Source organism: Microcaecilia unicolor, chromosome 13 (assembly GCF_901765095.1).
Source record: "Microcaecilia unicolor chromosome 13, aMicUni1.1, whole genome shotgun sequence".
Classification (NCBI taxonomy): domain Eukaryota; kingdom Metazoa; phylum Chordata; class Amphibia; order Gymnophiona; family Siphonopidae; genus Microcaecilia; species Microcaecilia unicolor.
The window spans coordinates 40,377,634-40,398,500 of record NC_044043.1 but is presented as its reverse complement, the minus strand read 5'-3'; the positions used below and the strand labels follow the sequence as shown (position 1 = coordinate 40,398,500).

Here is a 20,867-nt window from a genome sequence, read left to right as displayed (position 1 = left end):
ATAGCATTGTACTAGTCTAATCAAAACTGATTTCCTCTTTTGAAAAGAACGTTCTTTCTCCATGCAGGCTTCAAACCTTTCCAGCTTTGATAACACAGAACCGGGGCCCCCTTCTGCATTCATATCTCAAATGTCTTGCTTGACAGCATGGAAATTGAGCAGTGTTTAATTTACATCCTGGGTCTGCCATTGCTGACTAAAGATATTTTGGTGTCTATGTATTTAAACAGGAGATTTCCATTTGGCTGAGGTTGCTTGGAGGACTGCCCCTATGGAGAGCATGAAGTTAAATATCTTGACTACTTCTTGGCAAAACACTCAAGCCACCTTCCCTGTTGATTTAAAAAATAGCTTCTTGGCTGTTGGTATGGATGTGGACCACTTTCCCATTGGCAGAAGGTTTGCAAGCCTTGGGGAAATGGTCCAGAGCTCTAACAGATTGATAATGGTGGTCTTTCTCATGTGCTACCCAAAGACTTTGGGTATACAGATGAAGTAATGTGCTTTCCATCCTGACATGGAAGTGTCTGTAAAGATGATGTGGTGAGGTAGTTAAAAAGTACATTCATCTTTCAGATTTTCTGATACACTCTATCAATGAAGAGCTAGTTTGTGCATGTAAGGTTGAGATGGCTGGTGCTGCTTTGTTGGACTGTTATAGGACTGGAATTATGTGCAGGCATAGAGTGGGAATTATTTAAAGTTAAAGAACATGCAGAGTGGAACAATAGGCTTTGAGATAGTGTCTTTGATTTTCTCTCCAAACAAGTTGTTCCTGAGCCATGGAGCATTCGCTAAAGGGTCATGCAGGTCCTCTTAGAGACCTAGAGCATGGAGCCACTCTGTCCTGCATATCCCTATTGCCACTGTTGCTGTCCTCTGCCATGTGATAAGCATTATATGTGGATCCTATAAGGTGGTAGTGGCACTCGAGTTTGTGTAGTAAAGGTGGCATATCTGAGGAAATATCTATGGGGAATGTTTTTGTGATAAGATTGTTTCAGCAGGAAGTATGGGCACTGCAGCATTTGTAATTGATGAGATATAATCCATAGATTTTTAGCATGGAGCTATGCTAGATTATTCTGCCTACTGTTTCCAAAGTTATAAGGTCCTTGTCCACCAGGGCATTGGTAAAGGATTTGGTGGTGGTTGTCTTAAGGGCAGCTTGAGCTACAACAAACTGATGCAAGATTGGTATGAGTTCATGCACTTTTGAACTTAAGTTCCAATCATCTGCACGTTTCCTGGGTCAAGAGTGATCCTAATCTTCATCAGGAGATCTTTGATTAGTAGCACCAGTGCTTCTTGAGGGACTGTAGGATGGTGCTGAAATCTTCAGAATGTCTCTTGTTTATTTCTGAGGTCCCAACCCATGTGGGGCTTCTGGGATCTCTGTTCGCCAGGGACCTCAGACTTGTATGCTTTGTGCAATTTCCCCCAGCTCCAGTGGACTGGAATGTCTTTATAGATGGAGAAGGGCACTTCAAATAGCTTCTCAGTGATTTTCATTTGTGGACAGAGGGTGTCCTGGAATTGGTAGCATCTAAGAGAGGGTCAGCGATTCTGTAGGCAGTTATGGTTTGCTGGGGGTTATATTCGGTTAGGCATCCCTGGTGAGACTGGGGTGGTTTGGAGCAGTGCTTTTCAACCCAGCCCTTGCATGAGAGAGATTTGCATACTGAGGAGGCAGTGTATATAAATCTTCTCATGCATATGCATTGTGGATATCCTGAAAACCTGACTGGGTTGAAAAGTATTGGTGTAGAGGTATCCTGGATGAACTTTTCTCATGTTGCAGAAAGCGTGTTCTTGTAAGAGTGGGTGAAGAGAGGAACCCTGTCCAAGGGAGGGCTGCCTTGAAGGTAATGGCCCACATCCCAGTTCATCATGGGCTCATTTGTGCATCTTGTCTGGAGTCTGGGCCCAGTCGTGTCCTTTGGGATAGTAGTTTCTTTTATGGCCACTGTTTTTTTTTTTTTAAATCTCTGATGAACTTCTTTCCTTGAGGCTGCCATATTATGCTTTCATTTGGGACTTCTTATAGGACCTGTGTCTGCGCTGGGCATCCTTTTTCCCAGGACAGAAGGGGGAGGCTTCTGGCTAATGAATGGGCCATTTGGGCGTTCAGCACAGCAAGGTTTCTGAAGCACAGGGGAGAGGGCAGAAGAGGACTTTGACAAAACAGGGGACATATGTCTGTGACTTCTTATGTGAATGTATGACACATTTGTTCCCCAGTGCATTTCCCTTGTTTGGCCTGCAGATGGTGATTGTCTTTTTAAAAACATTTTTTTATAAAGTTGTAACAGAAGTGACTGTTTTTTTCCACCTGAGCTGTGAGGTAATCTTCAGTCTCAGAATGGGAGCACAGAGGTAAACATCTCTGTCCTGAGAGCCTATTCAAGGCTTGTGAGCAGTTAATTTCCTGAAGCTTCCCAGTTGCTACCCAGGTAGTGACAAAGTGTTTACAGTTTTAATATTGATCCTTATTCAGTTACCTGTTGCTGCTTGTTAGTTTTCCATCTGTTTTATATGGTTCACTGTTCTAATTCTGACAATAAACCTTCTTAGTTTATTGGCTCTGTTGTCCTGGACTAAGAATCCTGGTGGTTTGTGTTGTGTCTGTGGGTGCTTTCCAGGAACTGTGGGACCCATGAGAATGTGGCCCCAGCAACCTAGAAATCATCAGGGAATAACATGAGAGTGGGAGACTCACCCAGATGCAAGTGGGACCTAGTTGGTGGGGTTAAGGGTGATAGTATAGAGGACATGCCCAGGTGCAGGCAGGCCTGAGCAGTGCTGAGGGCAGACCCTCCAGGTCGTTGCAGGGTTAACCCCAGGTGGGTGCTAGGCATTTTGTTACAAGGACCTTTTGATATCTGTGTGCTGCAGTGACTGCCTCCTTTGTAAATCTCTTCAGTACAAGACAATAACCACAGAGCTATCAGAATCCAGAGGTTGTGCAACCTTAGCTACACTTAGCTGCAAAAGACGGTGAAGCTTCAACAACTCCGGTGTTGAACACTTTATTGCCATGTGCTTTGAGTGGGTGCTATGCAGTTCGGTGTTTGGGGGGGGTGGGGGGGAGAAGACATCTTGACTGGTAAGTTGCATACTATTAGCAATATTTGGGGATGATATATGGTTGTAATCAAGACTCCATGTTTGGCTGCCTTTATGTGATTGGCATGATGGAGACATGCCAACCAGTGTTTAAGCATTGGTGATTGTGTCCCACACGTACTGGCGGGTGTGGCTCTGGCCACCTTGTTGAGCAGACTCGATGCACTGTGTGTGGATCTTTATCTGTCGTCATTTACTGTTAACGTCTATGGACTGTTGTGGACATTCTATTCAGGTCCTTGAGAAGTGAGGTACTTTTGGATTTCTTAATGTCTGTCCCTGCAGTTGCTGGGAAATGACCTGTTGGATTTGAAGATATGGCCCCAAAGTTTTCTGTCATTCTCCCAGCAGGGGAAACAAGGACTCCCCCCCCCCCCCCCCCCTCCTCCACCCTTGCAGAGCTTGTTGAAACATCCTGTGGGTCAGCACTAATGAAAAAAAAACAACTGGAGGAGAGATGGTTGGCAGCATGGGAACCCTTTGCAAGCATGCTCAGGAGTACTTTGAAACTCTCCTGAGTTTTTTCAGAGCAGCTGTTAGACATGAGTGCCACAAGACTGTCTCCCCCTGTGTGACTGTATATCCCGGCTCGGACAAACATCTGTTACAAGAAAGTAACTTCATGTTTGGTGCCTGTCCTCTGGAAATCCTTCCCAAAAGTATCTACATAGAGGGAGATCAAGTTTAGGAAAGTGTTGAAAACCTTTTTATATGAGTAGGCTTTTATTTTTATTTAGCGTTTATTTGTAATGTATCTGTTTGGAAATTCTTTCTAAAGATATATCTTACCTTGAGGGAGATTCCCAGGTTTAAGAAATTTTAAAAGCATTTGTTTGTAAATAAGCTTTTAAGTGAATTTTAGTTTTGTAGTGTGTTAGTGTAGTTTAAGTTTTTGGATGTTTTTATAGTGTGGAATTTTTAAATTTGTAAGTTTCATCTGAAATTATTTAAAATTGTATGTTTTTATGCTCTTTTGAATATATTGTATCATTTTGAGCTCAAGGGATAGGTGAAAATACATTTTTGTTTGTTTGAATTTGCCATCAACCCTTTATCAAGCAAGGCACAAAGTACTAATAACTTCTGGTTTGCCTAAGTGTTTACTCCTTTGCTATCTCTCACCATTATGTAAATCAAGGGAGGTATTAACCCATACACAATGCACAACATCATGAATCTCTGACATAAGAGAAGTCCATTATATAATGCATTTGATAAATCATACCTTCAGCACAGGTGTGTGTGTGTGTGTATTTTAAGAGTATGCAAGGGAGTAAGGATAGAGAGATCATTTTTTAAAATGATTCCACAATGAATATGCCAGAGATCTATTTACTTGCATTATATGCAGATATATCTTAAATACATTCATTGTGGAAATCCCAGAAAAGTTTTAGTTTGGAGTCCTCTGGTAAAAAAAAAAAAAAATCATGGTCATGGAGAGCCTGCATTGTCCTTCCTTCTCTCCACCCCCCCACCCCCCATTCTTATGCACTTCCTGGACTGGCCAATGAGTGATTCATCCAGCCAGCCCCAGTGTGACAAGCTGTAGAGGTTGCTAGGAAAGGGGAACTCAGAAGTTAATTGCAGACCAATTTGAGACTTGCTTTGTTTATAGTTCCAGTATGAACTTATTTTTAACAATTCATCTTCCTCGTGGTTCCAGGGATATAGCTAACAATTGAAAATAAGGGCATCCAGACCCATACAAAGTTGTTTTCAGTAACAAGTAGTAATGGTGACCATAACTTGAATAAGTTAACTTTCTTTTCATAGTTGGAGTCTGCCTTGAAGGAAAAGACACAGGAACTAGAAAATCTGCAAGCAATTAAAAATAGTTTAGAAGAACAGCTCAAAAAGGAGACAGCTATGAAGGTACTTATTACACTGTAGCTCACCATATATGCCAGTGGTATTCATGAGGTGATTAAAAATGTATATTGTCACCTGAAGACAAAAGGGTTGTATGTGTGCTTGTTGTGAAACAGAGAAAATGAGAAGGTAAAGTTTAGTGTGCTTATAAATCACCAATAATATATCAAATTGTAATTTTTTTCACTTAAGTTACAGCCTTCTAGAAGTTGCAGCAGTTTGGCCAAGAAGATCTCACAGTGATATACTAAAATGTCTCATTTCATGCAAAAATTGCACATGACACTTTTTTCCACATTTATTAATAACTAGGTTGATACTGTAGGCATGCAGTTGGAATGATGCATGGATTCCAATCTCATTTCACTTATCTCAAAAAGTCAAATTGCCGAGTTTTATATTATTTCTATGTTCAGGAGGAGAATTTGGTTCTTGATCAGTACATACCTTTTCAATATTGTAACTTCTCATATTAGTTGTGTTTTCACTGTGAACTGCTTTGATGTAATATAGAGAGTACTGAAACTAAACTAACCTTTTCCTGACAAAGTGGACTGGACTTTGGCCTTCGAAAGCTCGTGCCTGAATAATTTGGTTAGTCTGTAGGGTGCCACCTGCCTCTGTCAGTTGTTACATTAGACTAACATGGCTACTCCTTTTAAAATTCCTGTTTGAATAAAGGTTCTTAGGAATAGGTCAGCCTTCCTAGATAGATAGATAGATAGATAGTAATATCGGTTCTCCATAGACAGCATGAACATACAGTCACAAAGTTGATGATGCCTTCTGGGCAGATCCAGTCCACAGCTTCTCTTTCAAAGCCCAGGAAAAAACCTGAAAGCTTTTCCTGGGTATGTGCATGGTTCCTGCAGTAGACCCTGTGCCCCTGTGAGTCAGTCAAGAATAATGCTGGCCAGTGCTTTAATTCAGAGGGGAAAGTAGGAGAGATTGTTTGGCTGCATGATCCTGTTTATGAAAAACACATTATAGGTAAGCAACTTTGCTTTCCCCGCAGACAAGCTAGAATGATGGCAACCACACAGTTGGTGACTACAAAGATGAGGGTTCCTAAACAAAGGCCAAATGAAAGACCTATTATTGAAGAACTGTGTACACCAACAATCTTCGTGCTAGTTAAAGTGCTATATTATCATTTGCAGTTACCAAATCCCGTAGGTCTTTCAATTTGGCCTTTGTTTAGAACACTATTTACTCCTTATTTTGTTTTTATATATTTGTGCAAAACTATCCAGTTGTACTCCATTACTATATTTGGTGGTACTGTTGATCTTGTCACACTGGTTGAATGCTACAGTAATTATTAAAAAAAAAAAATAAAGGTTAATCTTTTTCCAGTTGTAGATTTTTAGGTAACCTAAAAAATAAGGTTCAGACAGGCTAGAATTGAAGCTTTCATGAAGAACTTTTGAAGTAGAGGGTGATTGAAGGCACTATGAAGGTCTGAGGATGAATCCAGGCAATAGCGTATGATGGATGATCATGCTGCAGCCTTACATATACCCACTGTAGAGGTCATCTGTAAGTTGACTATGGCAGTTGCCCAGTGTGGAACTAGTGTGCCCCAATACAGTCTGGAGGAGGGAAGACCGCATGATAGTAAACAATGACGCAGGTGGATGTATTTGGTAATAGTCACTATTTCTGTGGTGACTGACAAAATCATTTGCATTACTTACGTCACTGATGTTATGCTGGTCTGACGGTGCTTGCAGCACAGCCATTTTTTTCCTACTGAGGATTATACAGAGGCTCAACAGCCAGGATCTTGACTTTACTTTTAAGTTTGTCTTTTCGCCACAACATAAGAAATCCGTTTGACCCCTGAGGCAGGCCTTTGTGCCGAAACATGGCCGTGTCGGGTCGTGTTTATGCTGTTTAATATTAAAGACTTCTTGATATCCTCCTTGAGTATACCTCACTCTTCTGTTTGCTGTTGACTGACAAAATCAGCCAATCGCCAAGATAAAGAAATACACACAGGCCTGTATCATGCAGATGGCCCACTGCAATAGCAAGGTATTGAAGGGAGACAAAATACTGGTAATGTCACCCCAAGAAGGTAAAGTTTGGAAACCTGCAAAAGAGGGAGAGATATGAGGATGTAGGTACCCTTGAGACCTAGTGACTCCAGGAGGAGGGAAAAGCTAGGGGGGTTCATTTTGAATTCTTTGTCTTTACAAATTTGGTAATGTCTCTCAGATCTAAGATGGATCTAAGTCAAAACTTGGAAGAAAATGGGTAACACTGCAAGTTTTTTCCCTGATTGTTCTTGCTTACAAAAGGGACTTCTGTGGATAGAAGGCGATATGACAAAAGTAGTTTTGTCTTGAGAAATAATGTTCTTATTTCTTAGGAATAGGCTGGTATCATTTCATAGTAGATGTATATATTTCCTGAAGTACACCTCCAGATTCAATTAGCATGAAGAGAATTTCTTAAATTGAAGCCAAGAGCTTTATATCTTGGTTTGACTGTATTCTTGAGGTTTACTAAACATCTGCAACGCAAGCAAAGGGAATAAATAGTGACATCTTAGTTTTGCAATGCAAGTCCTAGGCTTACATTGTTCAACTATAGTAGATGTCTCTATTTATTCTCTTTTTTGCATTGCATAGAAGATTTATAAGTATAAAAGCACAACCTGCTTTTTAAATCACTTGTTGTCGCATGTGCATGAAGTAGATATAGAGGGGCATAATCGAACGCGAACACCCATCTCCATTGGCGGCCATACGAAAGGGCAGGACAAACCGCATTTTCGGAAAAAGATGGCCGCCCATCTTTTTTTCAATAAAACGGGTTGTGCGGGGCAAATGGCTAGGATTTGGGCGTTTTTGAGCTGGTCGCTATCGATTTTTAGCGATAATGGAAACCGAAGGCGCCCATCTCAAAAACGAACAAATCCAAGGCATTGGGTCATGGGAGGGGCCAGGATTCGTAGTGCACTGGTCCCCCTCACATGCCAGGACACCAACTGGGCACCCTAGGGGGCACTTTTACAAATTAGAAAAGAACATTAAAAGAGCTCCCAGGTGCATAGCACCCGTCCCTTGTGTGCTGAGCCCCCCAAATCCCCCTCAACAACCATTGCTTACAAGTCTACACCATTACCATAGTCCTAAGGGGTGAAGGGGGGCACCTACATGTGGGTACAGTGGGTTTTGGGGTTTTTTGGAGGGCTCAGCATTAAGCACCACAAGTGTAACAGGTGGGGGGGATGGGCCTGGGTCCACCTGCCTGAAGCCGCCCATTTCTGTTCGGCCAATAACCATGCCCCAGTCCCGCCTTCACCACGCCTCCAACACGCCCCCGTCAACTTTGGCTGTTTCCGCGACGGAGTGCAGTTGAAGACGCCCAAAATCGGCTTTCGATTATACAGATTTGGGCGCCCATGGGAGAAAGACGCCCATCTCCCGATTTGGGTCAAAATATGGGCGTCTTTCTCTTTCAAAAATAAGCTGGATAGTGTTTATTTTTTAGTGCGTTGGAAAGCACTTATTCACGTGGGTGTTTATTTTCTGTGTTAACTATACTTTTCTGTGTTTAACATATATTTTAGGAGAGTTTTTTTTTATTATGTATTTGTTGTTTGTGCTATTCCAATTGATTTTATAGAATTGAGAGCCCCTGAGGCAGCCCTGTGTTCGGTCAAAACTTGACCAAGTCAGGCAGAGCTTTCTTACCCCTCCATGTCTATTGCTAATAAAAGTACCATTGGAATTTGATTGAATCTTGTCTACTGAAGTGTCTTTTTTTTTTTTTAATTCAATCTGCTCTTGATTTTGTGCCAATTTATATCTAGGTTCTAAAGCCACTGCTATGTCCTCAACAATAGAGGAAGGCTGGATATCTATGGCTATCATTTCACCGATAGCTTCGTGAATCTTTTGGACCTCTGGGCTATCTATCATCTACTGATTTTTGTTTAAAATCCAATCTTACGCTTTGTTTATTTTCATTTTTCTTGACTGGACTTTGGATGTTCATAGTATCACACTGCAACGTAAATTTAAATTCCTCAGGATGTTTGTGCTTTAAGTGATTGTTTAAAGCGGAGGTCATGACATTTTTAGACTGACCAACACCACGCAAAATTGTTGCTCTGCACATGCTGCAGATTGCTTTGCTTCATCCAAAATTGAAAAGTATTTCCATACCGGACTGCTCAACCACAGTCATGCTGCATACTGTTTTTTTAATGTTAAAACTGCTGCACTGCTCTCACTGTCTGCTCTTTCCGAACTCAAGAGTTAAAGCTGCTCCAACCCCCAACATGATTTCAGCCGGCAAGGGATAGGGCTTACCCAGCTGCACTTCCCTAGTCCCAGCTCTCATTTCCTGTGCCCAATCATATAGTGGGACTGCTGCTGACTTCATGGTGGGGGCTGGCTTTAAAGTCCTTTGCCCAATCTGACAGTGGGACTGCTGCTGACATCTGCAGGGGCTGGCTCTGCTGCCTGCAGTGCTGATTGTCAGAATTTTTCAACAGGTGATTGGGGAGGAACTAAAAGTGGTTTTACAAGGTGCAACGGGAGGGAGTATGTGCACAGTAGATCCTCGGATTAATCGTAATCAAATTTAAATCGCTATTTGCCCAGATGCGAATAATGTATTTGGGGCCAAATCGGTTTGAATATGAATATTCGGTACAGCTGTAATTGGCAGTAGGGGTTGGCAGATGTTCAGTTTTAAATCTCAGAAAAATAATGCAAGGAAGACCAGATGGCAACCCTACAAAGCTCAGTAGGAGAAATCAAATGCAATGCTGCAATACCTCTGGTCGAATGAGGTTCTTAGCAGGTTCTTGACATTTTGAGGATATACACTGAAATAATTGCCTTCTTCAGCCAATGTGCAACAGTCACTTTTGTAGCTGCTTCACCTTTCTTAGCACCACAAAACAAGATGTACAAATGGTTTGACCTGCAAAATTCAACTTCAAGAGCTGCAGCAGTGTTCTATGGGCAACCGGAAGCAGTAGAAGCCTAAAATCATTCCCCCAATCATTTGGCCAAAAAGAGGGCAGTGTCACCTTGTGATTCAAATGGAAGGTTGACACTATTTGGGAGAAAGGAAAAAATGCCTACTTCCATGAAATGCGGAAAAGGTTCATGGCAGGAAAACATTCAATTCTGAAATCCTCCTTGTAGAACAAATAGCATTGAGAAACATAGTCTTCAAGGTGAGGTTGTTTAAGGATGCTCAAAGGTCACAGCAGTGAACGTCTGAAGAACTAAGTTTAGATTCCATGCTGGTCATATTGGATGCTGCAAATGAGTCACACTCGAGAAAAAAAAAGTGCCATATTTGGGTGTGAGCTTATCAAAGTCCCTTTCAAGGGACTCCAGAAACAGGCTACCACCTGAGCCTTCACAGTGGCCAGAGCTAAACCTTTCTTCAGGTCAACCTCCAAGAAAGGCAAAATGTGAGCAATAGAAGTCCAGAATGAAGAAAAAAAAAAACCATCTGTGTACACCAAACCTCAAGTTCTCCAGACGAGCATAGACCAACAAAGTAGACCATTTCCTTGCCTGTGAGGGAATTGTACTCACCCCATCCGCGTCACCTATTATGCCTAAAGACAAAAGTGAAACATGCCATCCACTAGGATCAGCCCTAGCAGAAGACCACTCTTCTGCTGAGGGACTTCAGACCAGTGTGTAGCTACAGGGGGGACCTGGATACCCCCCCCCCCCAAATTGTGGCACAATCTGCTGTTGTGGCTGGTGGGGCCCTGCCACTGGAAAAAGTCCTTCACTGGCAGTTGGTGGCACTGGGCTGCCGCTGCACTGACCACCTCCTGCACAAGTGTAGCCATCAAGTATATGCATGGGAGGGGGGGTGTGATACAGTGCAGCACCGACATTTTCCATGGGCTGCCACCATGCTCTGTTTTCACATATGTGCAAAAACCGACCATGCCCGGGGGGGGGGGGGGGGGGGGGGGGGGAGGGAGGGCAGTGCATCAGCTAGCAGGGCTCCTCAGCTAGCAGGGCTTTGGGGATTGTGGTGGGCGGCATGGAGTGCAGGAGCAGGGCAAAATTTTGTCCATCAACCCCCCCCCCCCCCCCCTACACACACATACACACACTGTGGGCTCTGGTCTCCTCCATCCCAAAATTGATGGTTTGGCCACACAACTGCTTCAAACTTTTACCTGCAACTGAACCAGGCCCTGCATACTGTGGCTACCTTGGCCAGTCTTGTACCTCCAGAATCACCAAACCGGAATGAGACTGCACATTTTGCAATAGTTGGCCCAAAAGAGGCCACAGGGGAAAGACACATATAACCAGTGTGGTGCTAGTTACTCTTAAAAAGTTATTTTTTACAGTTACTAGTTACGTTTCAGCTTAAAGTAATTAGTTACAGTAATTATTCATTTAGGAAAGTAATTAATTACTGATTAGTTACCTGCTTAGAGTAATTAATTGCTTTTCCTTTACTGATACCACATCCAAGAATACTTATGGTAAAAGCCCTACAGTATGTGAAGAGGTTAACTATCCATCTTATACTCAACCCCAGTGTGAATATTGCATAACTTCATCTCTTGATTCTTATTTCAAGAAGTTTGACCAACTCAAGCCAACCACATTCTGTCATGTCTTATAATTAATTACAGTTACTGGGGTAGTGAATAAGTAGGTAACTAATTTACTGCAAGAAAGTCATTAACTACAGTAACTAATAACTAGTAACTCAATATCATATAACACTGCATATAACACCCCTGATTAAGGACCTGATGCATGTGCTCTTTCCAACGACAGAAAAATAGGTGAACCTTGGCAATGTCTTGAAGCCATCCAAACCATTAGAGGATTCCCCCCTCAACTTGTGATTATGGCAAGGGCCACCTTCAACCGCTATCACTTTCCTGGGTCTAGAGCTTGTCTGCTCAGAAAATCTGCCTGAATGGTGTATCCTGTGATATGCTTTGCTGACTGTACTTAGATGGCTCTCAGGCCAGTGAAATAACATGGAGGCTTCTGTACCACTGCTAATCTGTTTGTTCCTCTTTGTTGGCTGAAGGGGAATACGATTGAGATCTACAACATCCTGAGTGGTGTAGAACGGGTAAAAGTGAATCGAATTTTCACTCTTTCAGAAAGTACAAAGACAAGGGGACACTCAATGAAATTACATGGAAATACTTTTAAAACAAATAGGAGGAAATATTTTTTCACTCAAAGAATAGTTAATCTGTAGAACTTGGTGCCAGAGGGTGTGGTAACAGCAGTTAGCGTATCTCAGTTTTAAAACGGTTTGGACAAGTTTCTGGAGGAAAAGTCCATGGTCTGTTATTGAGGTGGACATGAGGGAAGTCACTGCTTGCTCTGGGATTGGTAGCATGGAATGTTGCTACTATTTGGAATTGGCCACAGTTGGAAGTAGGATACTAGGCTAGATGGACTATTGGTCAGACCCGGTATAGCTATTTCTTAGTTCTTATTGAAATATGCCCTGCATTGGTGGTTGAGTCCATTAGCTTTATATCTTTGTGGTTCTTCCACTTTTTTTTTAATCTGGCTGTTGGCTTTATCAAGAGTAGTACCCAGTGAGTTCTGCTTCTTGAAATGAATTGGCAGCAGTGTCTACATTGAATCCTCGGTGTTAGATACCAGCCCCTCAGAGGGGTTATGGATTGGAGGCAGTGCCATGTTTATTTCTTGAGCTGGTGCTGCCACCATCCCACCCTTGCAGCAAGCGGGCACTCCCAACTAGTGTCTTGTAACCTCCTGGCAGTGGTTTCAATTGCACCTATATCTGCAGGTGCTTTAATTAAGCATTGAGTAAAAGTTTGGAAGCTTCAGCACTTTGCGTCCCTGGGTGTCTCAGCTGGACCTGTTGGGTCATTAGTTAAAGGAAGCATGTTTGTCCTTGGTTCACTTTGCAGGCAGTGTTTCCTTTATTTGCTCTTCATTTTTGTTGTGTGGGAGTGTAAATCTCACATCCTTTCAGTCCAAGTGGATAGACTAGATTGACTCACAGAGGCAGAAACTTTCCACATTTTTTCTGGGCCTTGTTCTAGAAACTCTAGACTGGGGTCCATTCTGAGCACATCACTGAGTGGCTGTCTCAATCCTGCTAGTCTGCGGAGAATGGTTGATTTGTTTGTTTATGTATGCATGTATTTTCTCAAATGAAAGAAAACCATTAAGATTTCATGTTTTTCAGGCCAATCTGGAACAAATTGCATCAGAAGAGAAGAATAAAGTACAACGTCTACAGACTGAGCTAGATGTCAGTGAACAAGTGCAGAGAGATTTTGTTAAACTATCTCAGACCTTACAGGTAACGGTTGTACTTCAGTGTGCCCCTAGAGTAGAATAACATATTTATATCACTGTGCTTTTTCTAACGTGCATTTCAAGATGGGTATAAAGTTAAGCCAAAAGACAGTACACTCCTCTACTGCTGTATAGCTGATTACCAACTCTGTAAAAGAAGGCTTGGTGTAGGTTTGCTATATCAGGAATGTCTATGGAACCATCAACTTAGCTTTCTAAGAGAGCAAGAGGCCATTTCTTTACTAACCTGCACAGCAGTTTAATGTCTGCAAAGCCAAATATTCCATGTTCCCAGGTGCCATATGGGCAGTTGTATAACTGAGCGTCTCTAAGCAGATGCCCAGAGGGTTTGCAGTAGAAGCCTGTTCTTTAAAGGAACAAAGCAGGTGTAAGTGCACACAACTGTAGCAGGAATGTGCGTACCTTACAGTAATTTTACACGTCATCCCATGCTCCACCTCTGCTGTACGCCCCCTTGCAAATATGCACTATGTAAATTAACCAGGAATTTGCAGAATAGTATCTATGCATATAATTGCACATAAATGGTAATATTTTCAACATTTGTACATGTAAATGTGAGCGCCTAGGTTATAAGGGCAGTTCTATGCTGCATATACTGTTTATACATGATCAAGAAATGTAATATTGGCAGTACATTTTTATGATTCTGAAAACAGATTAAAACCACCTAAAACAGCCAATGCACAGAGCTGGATTAATTAGTCTGAATATTTCCTACAAATTAAACACTAGAGCAAGCTTAAAACTGTCGCTAAGAACATCAAAAGACTTGAGGGATGTGGGCACAAGTTCAAACAAGTAAAGTCATTACTAATACCTTGCTTTTGCAGGTGCAGTTAGAAAGGATTCGGCAAGCAAACTCCTTGGAAAGAATCCGTGAAATCCTGAATGATACAAAACTGACGGACATTAATCAGCTTCCCGAGACATGACCCTCTGACTGAAAGGTTCGGAGGCTGCATTTGGATTTTTTTTTTTAAACTCATCTTTATAGCAACATTAATTATTATTTAACAGAAAGGTGGGGAGGGAATCCTTTATTCTGGGAAGAAAAGGCTTTTTGAAAAGAAGCACAGTAGCAGAAATGTATCTGATGGAAACATTAATGAGTGTGTGCGGTCTGATTTGTTTCATACAACGATAACATACACATTTCCTTGGCTGGATTTTTATGCAGTTAAAGACATCTGTGGGACAGATACTCCATTCCTTGTAGCTGTTGAAAATGCTTCTGTTTGAGGATGAGCAAGAAAACAGATGTGGTTAAAACAACCTGTCAAGTAGACCTAGTTTGTAACAATGTCCAGCTAGCAGACAAAACCATGTGTACTATATTGTATGAATATTTTATATTAAAATTATCAGAATTTACTAGCAGGCCACTGCATATTGAGCTTATTTCCTACTACAGATTTCTTGTACTGTTAACTTGTCTGAAACCTTTTTGCTGTGTATTAATTACGGTTGAATTGCTGATTGGACTGCCAAATAAGTTGCTGGTCAGAAGCGCTGCTGTAAAATTACTTACTTCTGTTCAAGAAAAGATTAAAAAAACAACAACAAAGGTTGAACATTTGTACTAGGCCTTCAAATATTAACAAAATGCCTTAGAAATGATCAGATTTGATCCTCTACTGTTAATCTATCTTAAATTGCTTGGCAGATCTTCTACTGTTATCTTTGTGCATCTTAAGTTTGTCACACCTGAGCACCTTAAAGCAGCAGTTCCTCACAGATGGTGTTACGGTTTTGCATAGTGTCTGGTACTTTGTAGCCACTGTGGGCTTATCCCTGTATTATGCCCATTTGATATTTGACTGGCACAGGGGAAATTTATATACATACGTTTTTATTGATGTCCGTGCTTCTGTTATAACCTGTTGAACAGCTTAGCGCTGGATGGTCAGGCACAGCACTCTGTTGACCTTACATCAAGCAGTAGAGAGACAGCTGGTACCAAGTGAAAAAATCCAGATTAGGTGACTTTTTTTTTAATGTGTTTAGTGTTGTTTGGAAATCTTGCTTGTTCTTCTCATTATGTGCTGAACTATAATTTTGGCCCATTCATAGGATATGTAAATCACTTTACTTTTTTTTTTTTTTTTTTAACACGTCTGTACTTATGAGGACTGTGGTAAATATTGTTACCTATACATTGAAAATGAAAAAACAAATGTGATTTATTATTCTAGAAACAAAGATGATGATTGAGAATTATTCTGGCTGTTGACTAGTAGTACTATTTTTGTGGAAGGGAAAACTCAACCCAGGGAAAGTATTATTTGTCACTTGTTCTTCAGTGATGTATTCTGGCAACGAAAATGTAGTGAGGGGCCTTGAAAAACAAGTTGTGTAAAAATTTGTAAGAATTTACAGCTTATAAATATGACATATTACTCTTCCTTAAAATAATAAATTAACCTTGACTAATGTGGGGTTTTTTTTTAAGCTGTAGTCACATTTTCCTATATGTAATGCTACCTGGATATTTTTTAACGTCTCTGCCAGATGAAATTGATCAGTTATGTCTGCTAGTTTCCTGCTTTTTGCATGAGACTAGACTTACTGTGCTAGTGAACAAGGGTGTGCTTTTGAAATGCTGGGGTTGAGAAGGTGCTCATGAGTGATGAATTAGAAGCGGTAGCATTTTGCAGTTGTAACTTTAAAGTGGTGTATATGTTCACACAGTGCTCGATTTAGAGCAAGAGCTAGGTTGTAGTGTGAATACAGTAATTTTGTAGATGGTCCAGCCTCTCAGTATTTTGATGTTTTAATAGGGCAGGATTAAAATATCACTACAATGTAATCATATATAAAAGCAATCCTGATCTTCCATTAGAAACTCTACCCCTCCAGGAGGCCAAGGGCTCGGCCAAAAGCAGAACCAGAGTCTCACGAACAACTGAACTGAGTCTGCTTACCTGTCCTTGAAGATACTAAGGCCTAGCCGCCCCCATATCTTTAACAATCTTCTTGAGGTTATCCCTGAACAAGCAGTCCTGAAAAGGAAGCTTGCTGAACTGGGAGCCATCTGAGGGCAACTGCTGTGGAGGCTACAGCGCAGGAACTCCATCAGATCATAGAGGGTATCTGCCAAAAAGGCTGACCCTCTACTCCAAGTATGATGCTTCTGAGGAGGTAGGCTATTGCTGGGTCCACCTAAGATCTCCAGCCCCATTACCACCACCAAGTAACTTGGCCTCTAGAGCCAAAGCTCCAAAGGCCTGCTACCTTGTAGTCATGGGGGTCTTTGAGGATTGAACCACATTCCACCAGAATGGTTATCTTTATCATAACCACAGTGACCAAGGCATCCATGCTGGGGAGAGTTAAAAAAAAAAAAAAACCTTTAGATCTTCTTGAGGAAAGGGATAGAATTTGCTCATGTGTTGTGTGCCCCTAAGGATCTTACCAGATGCCTCCCATTCTAATGGGCACTACTTGTGATAAGGCCTGATGAAGGGGAAAGATCTTGGAGGGTCTCTGCAGGCCTTCCAGATTGGGAGCCCCCCCCCCCCCCCCCCCCCCCCCAATCTATTTGCCTGAGCAGAGATCCAAAGTACTGAGGACACCTGCTGGATAAGCAAATCAGGCTCCTCTGTATGGAATAGTCTCACCACTGGGAACGCCTCTTCCTCTTTAGGAGATAGCTCCACCCCCTCAGTAAGGACATCATCAAGGAGGGAGCCACCCTCATCTTCACCTAGGAAATCCTCAGGTGTGATCAGGGTCCATCCAAGTCTCTGGTGGGCACTTGAATTCACTTAAATATCTGGGCTGGGCCCCTCTAGAACCCCAGGGGACTACACCCCCTCATCTGCTCAAAGCCTGACAAAAAAAACCCCACAAAGTTATGGCCTGTACCAGCTGTGGCATCAAGCAGTCCTCCAAGCCCACCTTCCTTCAGCAAGCAGCATTGGCTTTTTTCAGTCGGATGGCAAAATCAGACCCTACGGCGAAGACAAAAGACTGCTGAACAACCTTCCTTTCCAGTGCCAGATCCTATGCGGAAGACAGATGAGTGCTAAACAACCTTCCTCTCTAGCGCCAGCACCTTAAACACCCACCAAAGCTGAGAAAACCTCCCCAGTGGCATCCCTCTCACAAATGGGGCAGTAGGAGTCAGCCACACTCCTCATGTGCCAGCCAAAGTACCTGGTGACAAAACAATGATCACTCACTGCTGGCAAAGGTTAATTAGAAAAGTCTCCCAAGACAAACAGTGCCTCAGGCAAACTTTTCTTAGATTTTTTTTTAACTAACTTTAGAAGCACACATAGGCAAGCAAAGGAAATGAAGGGAGAAATAAAATTGTCCAGAGGCTGTAGGATGGAACCTTGGCCACCCACTTGGTGTTGGGGGGAGGGGGAGATGGCACCTCACTGCCAGCTGGGCCCCTTTGACTCAACCACCAGCTGACCTCTGCACTCAAGGTCTATGGACCAGTCCGTGGCAGCTACAATCTGAAAAATTCTCTACCTCAAATCTGAGAAAACCTGAACCATCTGCTAGAGGTAGAGAAATACTGCAGGCTGTACCATTCCCTATATGGGTGATATCATTCTGAGACAGATGAGATTCTCTACCTTGCTGTTAGGGGTGGGGGGGGGGGGGCATAACCCAGTAGTCTGATCTGATCTAGCACAATAACAAAATCTGGCACAGTTCAGAGTAATTTTCTGGCCTTTTTTTTTTTTAACCAGCTGTTAACGTATGGTGGTACACAAGTTAAAAAGTTAAGTACTTACTAACAGAAGATTGTGTAGTAAAGGCTTTCATAAAGCTTGATCGGGAATGTAAGCTATCAGTTGGCAAGTTCTTGGAGGGTTCAGTAATAATAATTACATTTCTGACCTCTTACAGATAATTAATCAGGGAGAGGCAAATAACCCATTGTTAGCATCATCTTACTTTTAGGTTGATTCTGGGGCTTTGTAAACTAAAGGTGGAACCAAACAGTACAGAAAGATTGTCAGCTAGATAATGAACAGATGGATCAAAGATATCACCGATTTGTCTTTGATAAACTATCCTTATTGAATATGAATAGACTAGATGTCTACCATCACCACCTTCCTGTAAAAATATTAGAAAGGGACTTCGGAGAAAGATGGGAAGACTTTTTGTTCTACTGAATTGATCAGGCTGCTGCTGCTGTTACTACAGTACCATACCTATATGGAAAAGGTTATATTATGAGATTCTGGTTTTAACAGATGAAATGTAAAAGAAAATGGTTACCCAGTGTTCAACTGCATTTCATAAATGAAGCACTTTATCAAACTAGCTGTCTAGTTTGTCAGCTTGAGGAAACTGCTATAGTTAAGGAATATAAGCAAAATTCAATTATGACTATTGCTGTTAAGTAAAACCTTTTGCACTCTGCAGCAGTGCTTGTAAATTGACTTACTGCTAATTAGACAAGGAGTTAGGCACATAATTTGGCCTTTTTGAAGATGTAGCAGGGATGCATTTCTCAACTCATGCTCCTAGTTTCACTAAATACAGGATTCTAAAAAGGAGGAGGCCACAGGGATGGGTTTAGAGAGGAGCTCAGTTTAACACCAATTTCTTTACTGGGCACCTAAGGTGGGCTTCTAAATCTACACCAGTGAACATCAGTCTGAAATTTAGGTTAGGCTTTAGTTGAAAGGTTAGGTGTTAAAGCTCAGCATTTTTAAATATTGACTTCTAAACGTGCTGGTAGCCAGGCAGGGGCCAAAAATGAAAATATTATAGAAAGCAAAATATTATAGGACAAACTCTGCTCTACAGAAAAAACTTGGCATTTTTTTTTTTTAATTGATGTATAAAAGCATAGGACAAAAATTATCATCTGTGTTACCAAAAGTTGATGTACTGTTTTAACCTGTGAAAATTAAACTTATGGCATGTCTGTTAACCAATAAAATTTACTATAACAGTTTAATCTTTGTGGCGCACTCTATAGAAATAGCACACATGCAGTATTACCTTTGGAAATAGACTAACATCTCTGTGTTCAATGAATTGTTCCAGCTGAGGCCCTCTATACATCATGCTCATCTGTTTGCAAGCCCAGTGGCTTGTATGTCACAACGCATGTTAAGAGTATGAATGACTTCTGACCTGTTGTCCTGCTCTCCAGCTAAACATTTGAAGGGAATCTGCCTGCTAGTGGTAGCTTGTGCAATCATGACTAGAGAATTCTGCTGCTCACAGGATTCCAGTGTAACTTTATTAACTGTACTGAAGAACAGTGTGTCATTATGAAGGAAGTGATCAAAATAAAGAAGCTGCTGAAGAATCATTCTGCATTGCATTCCTTTAAGAACAAGTATGTTTAAGTTGTCATAGTTTTCTTAAGAATTCATTGTATAATTTCCTGAATGCTGTCCCCTCTACTTAAAATGAGTCTAGGTGTGCTAAATTGTAGCCTCACCAGGCATGTCTCTACTGTAGGAAGAATACCCTGCCTTTTGCTTAGGAACAATTCAATATGGAACTATGAGCTGGGTTGTGCTACAGTAGCAAATGCATGACTTCAAGAAAAGAACACTTGTCAAGAAACTCACTCAGTAAGAAAGATTTAAGGTTTGTTTTTTAGTGTTAGATAAGCCTTTTTTAAAAACTCAATGTATTTTATTCAATCTTTGATTACACACCTTAATTAAAAATTCACAAGGCATGGTGCAATCTATGTAGTACTTAACAATTTTTACAAAATAATGTAGCAAATACACTTTCTTTTAATAAAGTACATATTTCATTGTTTCTACGTAATAAAAGTTGCATGTGAGGTATAGCTTTATCATTGATGCAGGCAAGGCTGGGTAGGGTTTTAATCACCTTATTTATGGTTTTACATGTTAACTGGTTTAATTTAAAAAAACAAAACAAAAAAAACAGTCCTTTATACAATCCTGGTTTGCCATCTGGTTCTTTTGGACTGCCTTGAAGAAGTAGCATAGGTTGGTCTTGCAATGTTTTATATATCGTCCAAGCTTTACAGTTTACCAGTGTAGGTTTGCTCATGGCACACTAGAAATTTACATGGTTTCTAACAGAATTGATTTGTTTTACCATTTGCTGTATATGTTCACCCCTGTAGAAGAAAAATAAACAAGTGTTACTATATAGAAAATGAACTCTTTTCAGTTGTAGATAATGAAACTAGAATCCTTGGCATTACAAAAGGCCAAACCTTATTCTGGGAAACAGGTGAATAGGACAGTCGTCTTGCTTTTCTGCATAACCTCATAGGACTATGGAAATATTTTACACAAGAACACTTCAGCCTCATGGTACAAGCTCGACTACTGCAATATATCTACTTAAACTGCCCTAAAAGCTACAGCCATAAGACTAATGTATAGTCTGAAAAAAATTCGACAGGGTCTCTCACCTATCTGCCCAGCTACACTGGTAGAGGCCAAACGTTTTGTCTTTAAAATCTTTCAGGGCTGGGCTCCCTAATACGGTTCTCTCTAATCATCTGCCCTCGAACTACAGGATGAGAAACTCTCAAAATTATCCTTCCCATCCTTCAAG

General features: G+C 41.3%; 2 protein-coding genes across 3 annotated transcripts in view; one reads left to right on the top strand and one right to left on the bottom strand.

The window, feature by feature from the left end:
- RABEP1 (rabaptin, RAB GTPase binding effector protein 1) overlaps positions 1-15,679 on the top strand; it is a 148,566-nt gene extending 132,887 nt beyond the window's left edge. For both annotated transcript variants that reach the window (XM_030222557.1, XM_030222556.1), the window contains 3 exons: positions 4,903-5,001; positions 13,201-13,317; positions 14,168-15,679. In XM_030222557.1, coding sequence (XP_030078417.1) covers positions 4,903-5,001; positions 13,201-13,317; positions 14,168-14,269 — 318 coding nt within the window. In that variant the 3' untranslated portion in view covers positions 14,270-15,679. The remainder of the gene's footprint in view (positions 1-4,902; positions 5,002-13,200; positions 13,318-14,167) is intronic.
- Positions 15,680-15,783: 104 nt separating this feature from the next.
- The window catches only part of NUP88 (nucleoporin 88), an 88,837-nt gene continuing 83,753 nt past the window's right edge, over positions 15,784-20,867 (bottom strand). The window contains exon 17 of the mRNA XM_030222558.1: positions 15,784-20,421. Within this exon, the coding sequence (XP_030078418.1) occupies positions 20,358-20,421 (64 nt within the window). The 3' untranslated portion in view covers positions 15,784-20,357. The remainder of the gene's footprint in view (positions 20,422-20,867) is intronic.